We start from the raw sequence: 13,989 nt of genomic DNA, 5'->3' as shown, positions 1-13,989 counted from the left end.
ATTTACTATTACAGGCCAAATTATTTTATTATTATTATTTTTTTAATAATCTGTATTAGCACATATTTAATACATTGGGCAACTTTTTAAATGGATGTTTTTATTTATTTAGATATTGGCAGATATTTGATGCTTCAGTAAATATTTTAATCTGTATTTGCAGATATTTGACATTTTGTGCAGTATTTACTTTTTAATTGATATTGGCAGATATTTCATATTTGGGCAATATTTAAGACTTCAGTCATATATCTCTTTCATTGTTTCATTTTCATCAGTCTTTATGGCTGAAAATGCTAATGACATCATCCTGCCCTGCACAGATTTTCATCCAATCAGAATCTCTCTAAGAATGTACTTCCTCTTGCAACAGACAAGCCGTAGCAATTAGCATATTCGGAGTCATGTGACTATAAAGGCTAAAAAATGAAATAAAAAATGAAGGTGCCAATATAGTCGAATCAAAATGGTGAAATCAAAACATTGGCCTTTCTGCAGAGCGCCGTGTTTTCTAAATGTCTGTATTTTGGACTCAAACTCCTGGAGTTTGTGCTCTTCATGTGAATGTGCATCTGTTGATGTGGACACACTCTTCTCTCTCGTTCACATGCAGTGAGTGGATCTGTGGATCAGTGTTTGATTTTATACAACAGCATCCTGAAATACAAGCCTTAATCCTCCAAACTGGACTCAGTTACAGGATTCCTCTCAGAAATCTGGTTTACATCCATTATCTTTATAATATTAACACTTTAATTTATTTGCCTACTATTTTTTAACCATAGTGCAGCAGTATGTAGTATGCAGTGCTGAGCATTTCAAACAGTACGTCTGACAAGGAGACAAACGAGGTTTAATTTTTATTGCTGACAGAATGAACACTAGATTCAGGACAAGACAAAAACACGGTTTGGAAAATGGATTCATGGTGTACTCGCTTGTTATATACATTTTGAACACAAAAAAGTTACGGACTGCAGCTTTAAATTTTAAAGTTAAATGTGGCATTGCATTGTGAGATGCATTATTAACACTTCCATGTTACTATTTCTGCAGAATAGACGCAGTATGCATATTTTCACTATGCACAGAAAAACGTGCATTTGATGAATGAAATGGAACTTTCTTTCTTTTCCTTTTTGTTTTTGCTTTTCTTAAATTCAAATTTTCCAATCTATCGGTTTCTATTGGCAGATGTTTGATATTTCGGGTCAATATTTATTTAGTTTTCTGTATTAGCAGCTATTTGATAGATTTACTTTATTATATTAATTCATTTGTTTGTTTGTATTGTCAGATAATCATTTGCATAAACTAATAGACATAACTTGTGTCTGAATGTATGATGAATGGTGTTAATCTGTTAAATTATTATTATTTTCTGCTTCTTTGTCATCTGAGTACAGGCGGCTCTCATGTCTCAGTGTCCGAGGCTTGATGCAGTGAATGTCTTGTAAACGCTGCTCTCTGCTGGACAGAAGCTCATCCTCTGTGAATATCAAATATATGAATATCTGCCTTTGAATCATGATGATGAGTGCTATTCTGTGTCAAAAGAGACCGATCCTGCCTCACTCACACACTGTCCTCTGAATCCTTCAGCGCTGCTTCATTAGTCCTCTCTAACGAGGGGAGAAACTTCTTCACGTCAGACACTTTTCAGAATTATTTAATATATTTTATTTGCAGTAGAACATACAAAACATTAAATATTTACGCGGATGAAATGTCACATTTTAACTCAATATTAAATTGTATATTATGATAAAAAAAAATATTAAAAGAAATAAAAAAAAATTGTAATCCGTACACCAGGTTAATTATAGAATTGAGCTTCCATTTGTGGAAATGAAAATCCCATTTTGGGTTTTCGTGGTCCAGTCTGTAGTTGTGAAAACGTACTTTTTTTGTGGAACATATCATTTACAAATACTTCTTTTTAAAAAGAAAATGAAAAAAACCAAACAAATAAAAACAAAAAAACAAGACAAAAAAAAAATGCTTTTTCATATAATCTTTCCACATTTCATGTTTCATATTTCATAGCAATTTATTTGTTAACAGGTGTGATGATCAGTGGTTTTGAGTTTTTACCTCCTTTATTAAGGTATGGACTAAAATATGGATAGAGTTTCTCAGTGAAAGTCTGACCAGTGAAAGAGTAGATATGAGAGCTGGAGCCCACGTCATAAAAAGAGACCAGACCCTCCTCATAATCCACAAACACTCCCACAATCTCAGGTTTCACACTCAGAGATAAAGAGACAAGTGAATTTTCACAAGCTTTATATTCATTCTCGTTCCTCAGAATCAGAGTCCAGCATCCATTCACTGGAGTATATGTGATGGCCCCCTTCCTGTTAATGGATTCTCTGGCCACTCCTAAATCCCACTCAGTCTTTCCCTTCACCTGCACCTCATAGTAAAATCTGCCTGAACTGAATCCCTGCTTTGCCAGAACAGAAATAGTTTTATTAAATCTCTTTGGGTTTTCTGGGACGTCACGCTCAATATCTCCATGACTGACTTGTTTTCCATCATCAGACAGAATGAGATATGAAATCGCTGTATCAGGATCCAGAGTCACATCCACTAGATGAGAGATCAGACATTATCAATCAACTTCAGAACAAACATTTTCATATAATACAGATTATAAAATGTACTGAAGAATATGGTGTCAGTCACTCTGTACCTGCAAACTTCTGTAGACACTTCAACCCTGTGGACACAGATGACAATATAATGATTAATTATTTATTGTGATATTTCATGTTAACATTGAGCATCAGCATGTAAATGTTGCTCACTCATCAGTTTATAAAACAATGTAAGAAATTTGTGTTATTTAAGCTGTAATATTCTGAATCGTCATTGTGAGGTGGGGAATGTTTTTTAGACTGATTAATTTTAGTCAGATTTCTGATTATTGTATTTGTTACTGATGTAATTCCTGTGAGTGCAGTTTGTACAGGTATGTTAATAGTTACATCATGTAAACTACAAACTTTAGTTTAAGTTTGGATAGATCTTCACATAAGAAATCTGTTCACTATATTTGATATTCACATACCAGTCTGACCAATTTTCTTTAGTCTCCCATCTAGAGTTTTCTCCAGCTGAATCAGAGCTCTATTCATTGAATACACATTCACATCAGAGTCAATCCTGATCTCAGTGCAGTTCTTGATGTGTGGACGACTGCACAGAGATGAGTACATCTACAGCAGGAGAGAGAAGACTAGTAAATATGATCATATGCAGGAGCTTACTCATTTTTACTCTATTTTACATTACTCTACAGTTAATGTAATTTTAACTCTAGTTTTCTAATTTGACTTTATTATAGTTTAATTCTCTTTTGCACAGTTTCTGAAGACAGCAGCTCATCAGGTTTGTCAGCAGAGCATTTGAACAATAATATTCTGCATTCTCAGTGATGAGGCATGTGCTATTTTGGGACACCTTAATTATTAACTAAAATGTGCTTTTAACATATTTTCTCTGTTTTCTCTTTATTTAGTTACCAGTACAACTGAAACCATCTTTCATACACTTAAATATACTCATCATACATAGAAAATACACTTATAAATTATTTAAAATATAATAATAATAGGCTATATAATGCATATACACAAAATGTATTTATAATGTATTGCCCACATATTTTTTATAGATTATATAATTAATTTCAAATGTATTGTAATTATGTTAACATTCCCTTTATATGATATTTAACTACATGTTTGGTGTCTTTAAATAGTACAATCAAGTACATTATTACTGTGTCATTAGTAGCACTTTCTTCCACATTAAAAAATATAGCACTTGAAGTACTTTATGCTAAAAGTATACTTTCTGTTAAACTGTGAATTTTGTTTCACATCTAAACACTTCCTAAAATTACACCTATTGTGTAATCACTTCACGAAGCTGTTGTTTTCCATCATTAATAAATTAACTACTTGAATGTTAGAAATAATACATTTGATTAACATTACTGTAAATGTAATTCATGTAAATGTAATGTACTGTATTTTTCATGAAAATCCAAATAGAACTTAGTGATTGCATATATAAAAATCCATTAAAATTTTATGTAAAGTGATCGTAGCACACTTTTAAGCAATGCAATTATAAAACACTTCAGGTACTAAACTTAAAATCAATTTAAGTGTTAGTGCTAATTAGTGTATTAATTTATATTAAGTGTACTTAAGTAGCCCAGTTGGGAAAATGTACTTATAACTATTACATTACAAATATATTTAGAATAAAATCAATTTAATTTAAACTTATGATGACTATTTAAAAGTGTACTAACTTTTAACTAGTTTTTAAATCATTCATAGCACACTAATAAAAGTCCTCTATATATTTTTTTGTGGTAGTACACTTTATTTCAATGTACTAAAAATCTATTTAAATATCAGTTGTATTTAGTATACTTTTACAATTGCACTGAAGTACTACTGAAGTAGAAATATACTTTTAATTATTAAGTTTTACTATTTTATTTAGCCCAAAAAATAAGAATGTACTACAAATGTACTTGCTGCTTTTCTTATCTGCTGGTCTCATGTTACTTGGGGAAAAAAAACATTTAATTCAGCACCTTCATCAATTATGTTTATGTATTAAAATATTATAAAGCTTAACATTCATTTTCATAATTAGATCACTCACCTTTCTCATCTCTACTGAGTGCTGGATCTCTTGAATCTTCTTCATTCTGTTCTGGATCATCTGCTGCACATCTGTCTGTGTCTGAAGCAGCTGATTCTACACAGAGAGAAAAATACAGACATTTATCAATTAATTTACTTTTCCATCTTCTGACAGTTTTCAGGGTAAAGCTGCGGTCACACGAGACTTTGAGCATGTGACATTTCTTTGGAAGCTGCTGCAGTGGCTGTGATATGACGTCACGCCCTGCAGCGTTTTTAAAAAACTTTTTAAAAACACATTAAAAATTCCAAATATTTATAAAAATGTATTTAACACACAACCAGTGCTGCATAGTAATTGAATACATGTAATCTGAATTATGTAATCACCTTCCAAAAATCAAGTATTTGTAATTTCAGTATATTACATGTTATAATGCTCATACAGTGCCTTGCGAAAGTATTCATACCCCTTAATTTTTTTTTTTTTAACGTTTTGTTGTTGCAGGCTTGTTAACTGCTTTAAATTACTTTTTTTCCACATTAATCTACTCCCTACACCATAATGACAAAGCAAAAACAGAACGGTCACAACTTTGTAAATTTATTAAAAATAAAAAAATCTGAAATAAGTACATTGCATAAGTTTTCATACACTTAACTCTTAGCTGTACTTAGCTGAAGCACCTTTACAGCCTCAAATCTATTTGGGTGTGATGTGACAAGCTTTGATCATCATCATTTGGCAATTATCTACCATTCTTCTCCTCATCTCTTCACCTCTCAAGCTCTGTCAGGTTGGATGGGGGCAGACGCACATTTTCAGGTTTCTCCAGAAATGTTTGATTGGGTTCAAGCTCAGGCTGTAGCTGGGCCACTCATGGACATTCAGAGTTGTCTATAAGCCACTCTTGCTGTGTGCTTAGGGTCATTGTCCTGTAGGAAGGTGAACCTTCTGCCCAGTTGGAGGTTCTGAATGCTCTGGGCTAGGTTTTCATTATGGCTATCTCAATATTTTGGTGCATTGAGCTTTTCTTCTACTCTGATGAGTCCCTCAGTCCCTGCAGCTGAAAAACAGCCACACAGCATGAGGCTGCTACCAGCACACTTCACTTTTGGGATGGTACTCTGCAGGTGAGAGCTGGTTTCCTTCAAACGTGATGCTTAGAATTGAGGTTCATCAGACCAGAGAATATTGTTTCTCACAGTCTGAGGGTCATGTAGATGCTTTTTTTGTTGTTGCTGTTTTCAAAATGTGAAAAAAATGAATACTTTTGCAAGGCACTGTAATCAGATTAGTTACTTTTTAATGGATTACATATTTTTCACACAGTGGCAGTAAATCATTCATAATTTAATGATTCTCCCTAATTATCCTTTTTTCTCTTTTAAATTGTCCTTTTTAAAAATCCTACCGTGTTTCATACCATTCAGCTTTGATTATATTTATAATATTGAATGATCATGTAAATGTCATGTAAATAAATTTGCGATCCATGCTTCTGAATTTGGGGGAAAAGCACCTCTCATGCAATTAGACCATATATGAAACAAATAATTATGCAAGTTTCCAAATATAGCTGTGAAACACTATGTTTTCATCATATTGTCAGCGAATCCTTGCAGTCACAGTCACCACCGTCACCACAGTCACCTGCCAGGACAATCACCAGATCCCAATCTCCGGAATTCTGATCACCCACACCTGTAGCCACTAATCACCTATATCTCTGCACTCCACTCATTCCCTCACTGTCTGGTCTACTGTTCACCTCGTCTTTCCGCGGTCCCCAAACTGCTTACAAGTCCCATGCCGGCTCAAGTCGCTTCACATCTGACTATGTGCCGTTCCAGGATGTCTTCAGCAAGCAGGCAGCAACTCCCCTTCCACCTCATCGGCCATGGGATTGTGCCATCGACCTGCTGCATGGGGCAAAACCCCCCAAGGGTAGAGTATACCCTCTGTCGATCCCGGAGCGCAAGGCCATGGAGGACTACATCAAGGAGGCTCTCAAGCAAGGATTTATCCAACCCTCCACCTCACCTGCTGCCTCGAGCTTCTTCTTCGTGGGCAAAAAGGACACGGGCTTGAGGCCGTGCATAGATTACCGTGCTCTGAACTCCCAGACTGTGAAGCTGCCATACCCACTTCCCCTGGTCCCAGCCGCCCTCGAGGAACTCCGTGGAGCACGCATATTCTTCAAGTTGGACCTGCGGAGCGCGTATAACCTCGTTCATATCCGGGAAGGCGAAGAGTGGAAGACAGCTTTCATCACTCCATCTGGCCACTACGAGTACAGGGTAATGCCGTATGGCCTGGCCAACTCACCATTCGTCCGTCTTCCAAGGCTTCATGAATGAGGTGTTCCGGGAGTTCCTCCATCGCTTCATGATCGTCTACATCGATGATATCCTCATATACTCCCGGAACCTGGCTGAACATCGCCACCACGTGAAGCAGGTCCTCCAAAGGCCCCGACAACTAGAGCCCTGCACGGGCCTCAAATATAGGCCCTAGCCCGGCCCTGGCCTGAGACGCTCAGGCCCTGGCCCGGCCCGGGTCCGACAGCTCATCAGAATTCTTGGCCCGAGCCCGACTTTTTTTTCCCCCTTCTCCCAAAAGAGCTTATACTACTGTTTCAGCTATTAAAATAGTTAAGTTTTGTATGTAATGTCAAAGTGATTTATATTTCGTTTCGTTTTTTTATTAATTTAGTTTAGGAAAACGTTTGGAGCATTTTTTGTTCGTTAAATGTACTTTTTTTTCTTTTTTTCTTTTTTTTTTCTTGTAAATAACGACCAAGCGGCCAGCAGCAGACAGTAAGTTGATCATAGCCTATGTTTGATCAATTTAGCCTTCTCAAATAATCACGACTTGCCTAAAATAAAATCTATAGATATAAAACAGTTCAAGCATATTACAATGTTAGTTTAAATGTTTTACCTATATAAATGTGCGTTATTAGACTCATATCTAATCGTTTGTGCGGAGAGCTAAAGCGCGCTTTCCAGGGCATGGAGTAGCCGGCGCGATCACTCACATTGGAAACAACTTAAAATATGATGTAATTATTGCTCATAAAGGTAAGAGTAATACATCACTCGGAACTGTAAAGGGTCTACTTTTATTTGTGTGCACTCACAATATCAACAAAGCGTTGTGCTTTTATAAAATAAAGGATACATACAGGATGTGCTTTCTGCAATTTCGGCCAGGAGCGCTTCACAGTGATGAACCGAAACTCAGCGAATACTTGCCTCAAAAACTTGCTAAATATATCTATAGAAAGCTTTAAATTACTACTTTAAATCTAAATAATTCGAATCAAAAACAAACTCTTTTTACGGATTTTATACAATCCGTAAAGATGCATTTCTCAGGATCAGGATCAGGATCGTCATCTTCATCTTTGCGACACTGACTCAGAAAACACCAATTTATTAATAAATAATTCAAATATCTCATTATTTCCCCCCCGACACATTGAAGGTAATTACTTTTGCTGGGGCTTTGCGGCACGCTTTAGCCTATTGCGTGCATTTTTTGCTGTCATGTGCAAGGATATTTTTGCAGATTCTGTACTGCACATGACCAATTGACTCACTGTTTGCCGTGTTAATCAAATCAAGACTCTTCCAAAATACAGCTTTTCTGAAGCATTGGGAACTTTTAGTAACTCCCCACGCTCCAACTTCTCCCTGATGCTGTTCATGGTCAACTGTCACCTATATGCTAATGCGTGCATATGTGCGTTGCGTATTGCATAGGCGATGTATAATATAACAATACTTCATACAGTAGCCTATGTGTGCTCTGCGCATATATGGCACAATAAAAGGAGAGAGGCTAAATGAGCCCGGGACCCGACGGGCTTGCAGACCTCTACCGACAACACCACCTTTACCTCAAACTGGAGAAATGTGAATTCCATTGCTCCACGGTGCAGTTTCTCGGATATGTCATCGGGCGGGATGGAATTCAGATGAACCAGGGGAAGGTAAGAGCCATCCAGAAATGGCCGCTCCCACAATCTGTGAAAGACTTGCGTTCCCACGTCACAACGGCAGACCCTTCTGGGCTCCGTTCATGATCTATTGGGCTCTGGACACCCAGGCAGCCAACGGACCCTCTTGCTCCTCCAAGCTCGGTAATGGTGGCCCAGTATGATCCAGGACGTCATCCGGTACGTCCAAAGCTGCTCCGACTGAGCCATGTCGAAGACTCCTCGTCACCTCCCCGTAGGCAAGCTTGTCCCACTGCCCATTCCATGAAGGCCCTGATCCCATATCGGGGTAGACTTCGTCACTGACCTCCCCAACTCTGATGGTAATACCTGTGTCCTGGTGGTCATTGACCGCTTTTCAAATGCGTGCAAGCTAATTCCCCTCAAGGGTCTACCAACTGCCCTAGAAATGGCGGAATGCCTCTTTAACCACGTCTTCTGGAACTACGGCCTCCCAGAGGAGGTCATCTTTGACCGAGGTCCCAAATTCATCTCTCACGTGTGGAAGGCTTTCTTCCGGTTAATGGGAGTCATGGTGAGCTTGTCCTCTGGATACCATCCCCAGACAAAAGGGCAGACTGAGAGTAAGATCCAGGAGCTCGGATGATACCTTCGGTCATACTGCCACGAAGATCAGCACAGCTGGAGCCGCTTCCTCCCCTGGGCCGAGTATGCCCAAAACTCCCTGAAGCAGAACACCACTGGGTTAACCCCATTTCAGTGCATACTCTGCTTCCAGTCCCCGCTCTTCCCGTGGACAGAAGAGCCCTCGGAGGTTTCAGCTGTGGACTACTGGTTCCGAGCGAGCGAGAGGGTGTGGGACTCAGCTCACATCCACCTCCAACGAGCAGTGCAGAGGCATAAAACCTTCGCAGATGTTCATCGCACCGCTACTCCCACCTACCAACCTGGAGACATGGTATGGCTGTCCACCCGGGATCTGCGCCTCCGCCTGCCTTGTAGAAATCTGAGTCCCCACTACATTGGTCCGTTCCCCATACAGAGGCAGATCAACGAGGTCACCTACCAGCTTCAACTCCCTGCAAGGTACCACATTCATCCTACTTTCCACATGTCACTCCTTAAACCCTTCTCTCCCTCTGCACCAGATCCCACCAAGCTGGATGCACCTCCTCCTCCAGAGATCCTGGACCACCCCTCCATCTACCATGTCCGGGACATTCTGGATTCGCGGCAACGGGGTGGCCGGCTAGAGTACCTCGTGGACTGGGAGGGGTACGGACCGGAGGAAAGATCCTGGGCTAGATGCCACGCTCTTGGAGGAGTTCCACCGTACCCATCCAGGTCGTCCCGCACCCAGAGGCCGGGGTCGCCCTCGTCGCCATGTTAGGGCGTCAGGAGCCGCCCCTGGAGGAGGGGGTCATGTCAGCGAATCCTTGCAGTCACAGTCACCTGCCAGGACAATCACCAGATCCCAATCTCCGGAATTCTGATCACCCACACCTGTAGCCACTAATCAAGCCTCTTATATCTCTGCACTCCAGTCATTCCCTCACTGTCCGGTCTACAGTTCACCTCGCTGAACCAAGCCTGACTCCTCATCTGTTTACTCACCTGTGTTACTTACCTCTAGATTCTCCGACGTTCCCTCGATCCTGTTCACCACCGTTCCTGTCCTTCTCCCGGCAACCTGCAAAAGACCCAGCATCAGTCACAACCGCTAAGAACCCTCGAATTGTTATTCTGTGTGCTTTTCTCACCTGCTATCCGCTGCCACGATCTCATCCTGCATACAATTCAATAAAACCATCTGTTTGATCACTTACCTCTTGTCTCTGGCCTGTTTTGTGAAACATATGTAGTGATTTTCAGTAACTGTTGATTCTGGAGATCTTTACAAAAATATTTCAAACCTGTAAGACTTTGGGCATCATGCTGTTCTCATGTTTATTAATGTTTCTTCATATAATGCAGGGATTCCCAAACATGTTTGTAAGCAAAACCCCTTTGACATGAAGTATTTACTTAAAATGTATCTGAGGAAGTGAATATTGCAATAATGTAACACATTTGCATGTTTACAATTTGATGACACTTAATGGTCACATTGACATGCAGATAAACAAATTAAATATTTATATTTTAAGTGTTTAAATTTATTTTATGATTTCATTAATTATTAGCTTTTATCAACTCACAAACCCACTGCAGTTCTTACATTAAGCCCAGTTTGGGAAACCCTGCTGTAATGTTTGATGCATTTTATGATGTTGAAATCAAAAAGTGGAATATATTTTCTTTCTCTTTGCTTTTTTTTATATATATATAAATATGGTAAGTTTAAAACTAACCCTAATCTAAAAAGTATGTATTACCTAAAATTAGTAACCATTATATTACTAATTACAATTTTCATAATGTAATCTGTAATCAGTAACTGTTTACAGTTTGTAAGTAATCCACCCAGCCCTGCACATAACAAATAATAATAAATCCAAAATGTAAAATTTACAATCTACTCCACTTCCCTGCAGAACTGCAGTTTTAAACTGATGTTCTTTTAATTGAGCTACGAGGTCATGCCTTGACATATCGATCTTCTATTGGTCACACAGTTTCACGTGATACGAATTCACCAAACTTACATTTTGGAACACAGTAAAATGTGAAACAACTTCACAGGAGCTTGCGTTTCTGCTCTACCACTCTACCAATAGAACGAAAAGTGTAGTGTGACTCACCTTTAACATAAAAAAAGAACAAGTTCTTCAACATGTCAACACAGAGAAAAGAAAACTGCATTTCATGGGTGTTTATAGTGTTTTGTTTGTGACTCTTGCCTTCTTCTGCTGACTCTCCTCCTCTATAGGAACAGTGTTGTGAGTCCTGTGGTCTCCTTCAGTGCAGGACAGACACACACTCGTCTGATCATCTCTGCAGAACAGCTCCAGAGGTCTCTCGTGTTTCTGGCATATATAATCCTCCAGATTTTCCACAGCGTTGATCAGTGTGTGTTTCTTTAGACGTGGGACTCTGTGATGAGGCTCCAGGTGAGTCTCACAGTAAGAGCTTTGACACATCAGGCAGGACTTCACGGCTTTCTGCTTTCTTCCATCACAGATGTCACACAACACCTCAGATTCTCCTAGATTGAGCTTCTCCTTAAAGTGTTGCACAACTTCTCTTAATGTTGAATTAATCTTGAGATCAGGTCTTCTGCTGAATGTTTCTTTACAGAGTGGACAGAAGCAGGTCTGTGTGTTTGTCCAGCACTTGTTCAGGCAGGTTCTGCAGAAGTTGTGTCCACATGGAGTGGTGACTGGATCAGTGAACACATCCAGACAGATGGAGCACTGGAGCTCCTCATTTAGTGGACCCCTGGAGGATGCCATGACTGAAAAGTAAAGTAATGACAATACAGGTATTTGTTGAGATAGTGAATTGGTGGGTTTTTGTTAAATGTGAGCCATAATCATCACAATTAAAAGAACCAAAGACTTAAACTACTTCAGTCTGTGTGCATTGAATTTATTTAATACACAAGTTTCACAATTTGAGTTGAATTACTGAAATGAACTTTTCCACGACATTCTAATTTATTGAGATGTACCTGTATATCATCTACATTGCTAAATAGAGCAGTTTTGATAATACTAATGATGTGATCGAGTCATTTAGTTTGTGTATGGATGTTGCATTTTAAGTTAAGTTAAGTTAAACTTTATTGTCCATTCTGCTTGTCACAGAGCAGACATTTTTCTTTGACACTGGTGACATAGATACATCCACATTAATACTTAAGAAACACATCACACATTGAAAACGATTCTAACTAAAAACGTTAATGACAATGTAAACTATAAACCACTGTTTATATCAAAGTCAAAGCAGCCATAGAGAAATATGTGACAGAAGTTACAGACTGGAAGTTAGGACAGAGTTGATGAATGTCAGTCTCACTGAGCCTAAGCTCCGCCCCTAACTTCCTGTCTGAGACTGCTGGTCTGGTGTTTCAGGTCTAGTGACTCTGTGGCACTGCAATGAGATATTATTGGGTGGTAGAAGAAACTAAATAAAGAAGCTAAATAAATAAAGTTTTACAACAATATTTTAGTAACACGAAAAGGTATTTTTATATGAAAGACAGCACAGAAAAAAGGTGGAAGTGTATATTTCAAACATACAACCTACTAAATAAACACCTTTAAACACCAGGTATCATTTTTATTTAATGGTGTTATGATTTTCACTGGACTTTGTTCATTCTGTCTGCAGTTCAAGTACTTCCTGTTTCTGCCGTCTCTAAACTGACAGTACACTTCAAACTTTGACTTACAGCCAATTAAATGACATTCTGTTACAAACATTATGATACTGCTTCATTCTATTTAACTACTGAACGAGCTCTTTACATTTCCATCACTTACCTGTGAGTGAATACCAGATCTGATCGTTAATTTTCGAGTTTCTGAATAGAAATGTTGTTGTTTGACGAAGCTTTCAGTTCATCTGTTAAGTTTCACTTTCACTGAAGTCTTTCAGTCACCTGCAGTGATGTCATACTGTAGCTCCGCCCATAATCATGAATATGAAACAGTTTCTAATTCATTCCTGCTGAGTGTGTAACAGTGTAAGAAACCTTTAGAGTATTTGTTTCGTTTTGGTAGTAGTTCTTTTTTGATGACAGCAGTGTCAAATATCAAGTTACCGCCGTTTACACATTGCTTCACAGTGAAATCTTTGAACTGTTCAGTGATTTCCTAGGAAGATAAAACAATAAAACATAAAAAGGTATTTGAATTAAAATCCAATATTGCTAGTTGTTAATAAAATCAACCACAGATATATAAAATTATGTCAGTTGCCTGGGTATTTGCAGTGGTGGACAGTAACGGAGTAGCTTTATTTCGTTACTGTACTTAAGTACATTTTTCAAGTATCTGTACTTTACTGGAGTCATATTATTTTTTAGTAACTTTTACTTTTACTTCACTACATTCCAAAGCATAAGATCGTACTTTTTCACTACATTTCATAAAACATATCGTTCCTAATGTCGAATTTTAGGATTAATTATTGTAACTGAAAATCATATTTAGGTCAAAACTGTCAGTTGTTTGTGAACTAAATCTGCTGTAAAGGGTGATCTATTTAAGCCCACTGAAATGATTGAATGCAGACACATCAACATCTGTGTGTCTATTTTAGGTTAAAAAAACCCCGAAACATTAAAATAACACAAGACTAAGTAAAATAATTAAGTGTCTAACATTTCACACTTCATCCGAGTATTTAAAGTGCACTTTTTCTTTTTGGAATTTTCAGTGTGAACGAACTACTCTCGCTATTTATAC

General features: G+C 38.2%; 1 protein-coding gene across 1 annotated transcript; it reads right to left on the bottom strand.

Annotated features, from left to right (window-relative positions):
* Positions 1-2,007: 2,007 nt before the first annotated feature.
* On the bottom strand, positions 2,008-13,143 carry LOC107572308 (E3 ubiquitin-protein ligase TRIM39-like). Its single transcript, XM_016258732.1, has 6 exons — positions 13,063-13,143; positions 11,476-12,029; positions 4,690-4,785; positions 3,074-3,221; positions 2,696-2,722; positions 2,008-2,592 (listed from the first exon to the last, which is right to left on the bottom strand). The coding sequence occupies exons 2-6, from the start codon at positions 12,025-12,027 to the stop codon at positions 2,051-2,053; spliced, it is 1,365 nt and encodes a 454-aa protein (XP_016114218.1). The 5' UTR covers positions 12,028-12,029; positions 13,063-13,143; the 3' UTR covers positions 2,008-2,050.
* Between the last annotated feature and the right edge of the window lie 846 nt (positions 13,144-13,989).

Source organism: Sinocyclocheilus grahami, unplaced genomic scaffold, assembly GCF_001515645.1.
Source record: "Sinocyclocheilus grahami isolate Dianchi unplaced genomic scaffold, SAMN03320097.WGS_v1.1 scaffold1733.1, whole genome shotgun sequence".
NCBI lineage: Eukaryota > Metazoa > Chordata > Actinopteri > Cypriniformes > Cyprinidae > Sinocyclocheilus > Sinocyclocheilus grahami.
This window is presented reverse-complemented; position numbering and strand designations above follow the sequence as displayed.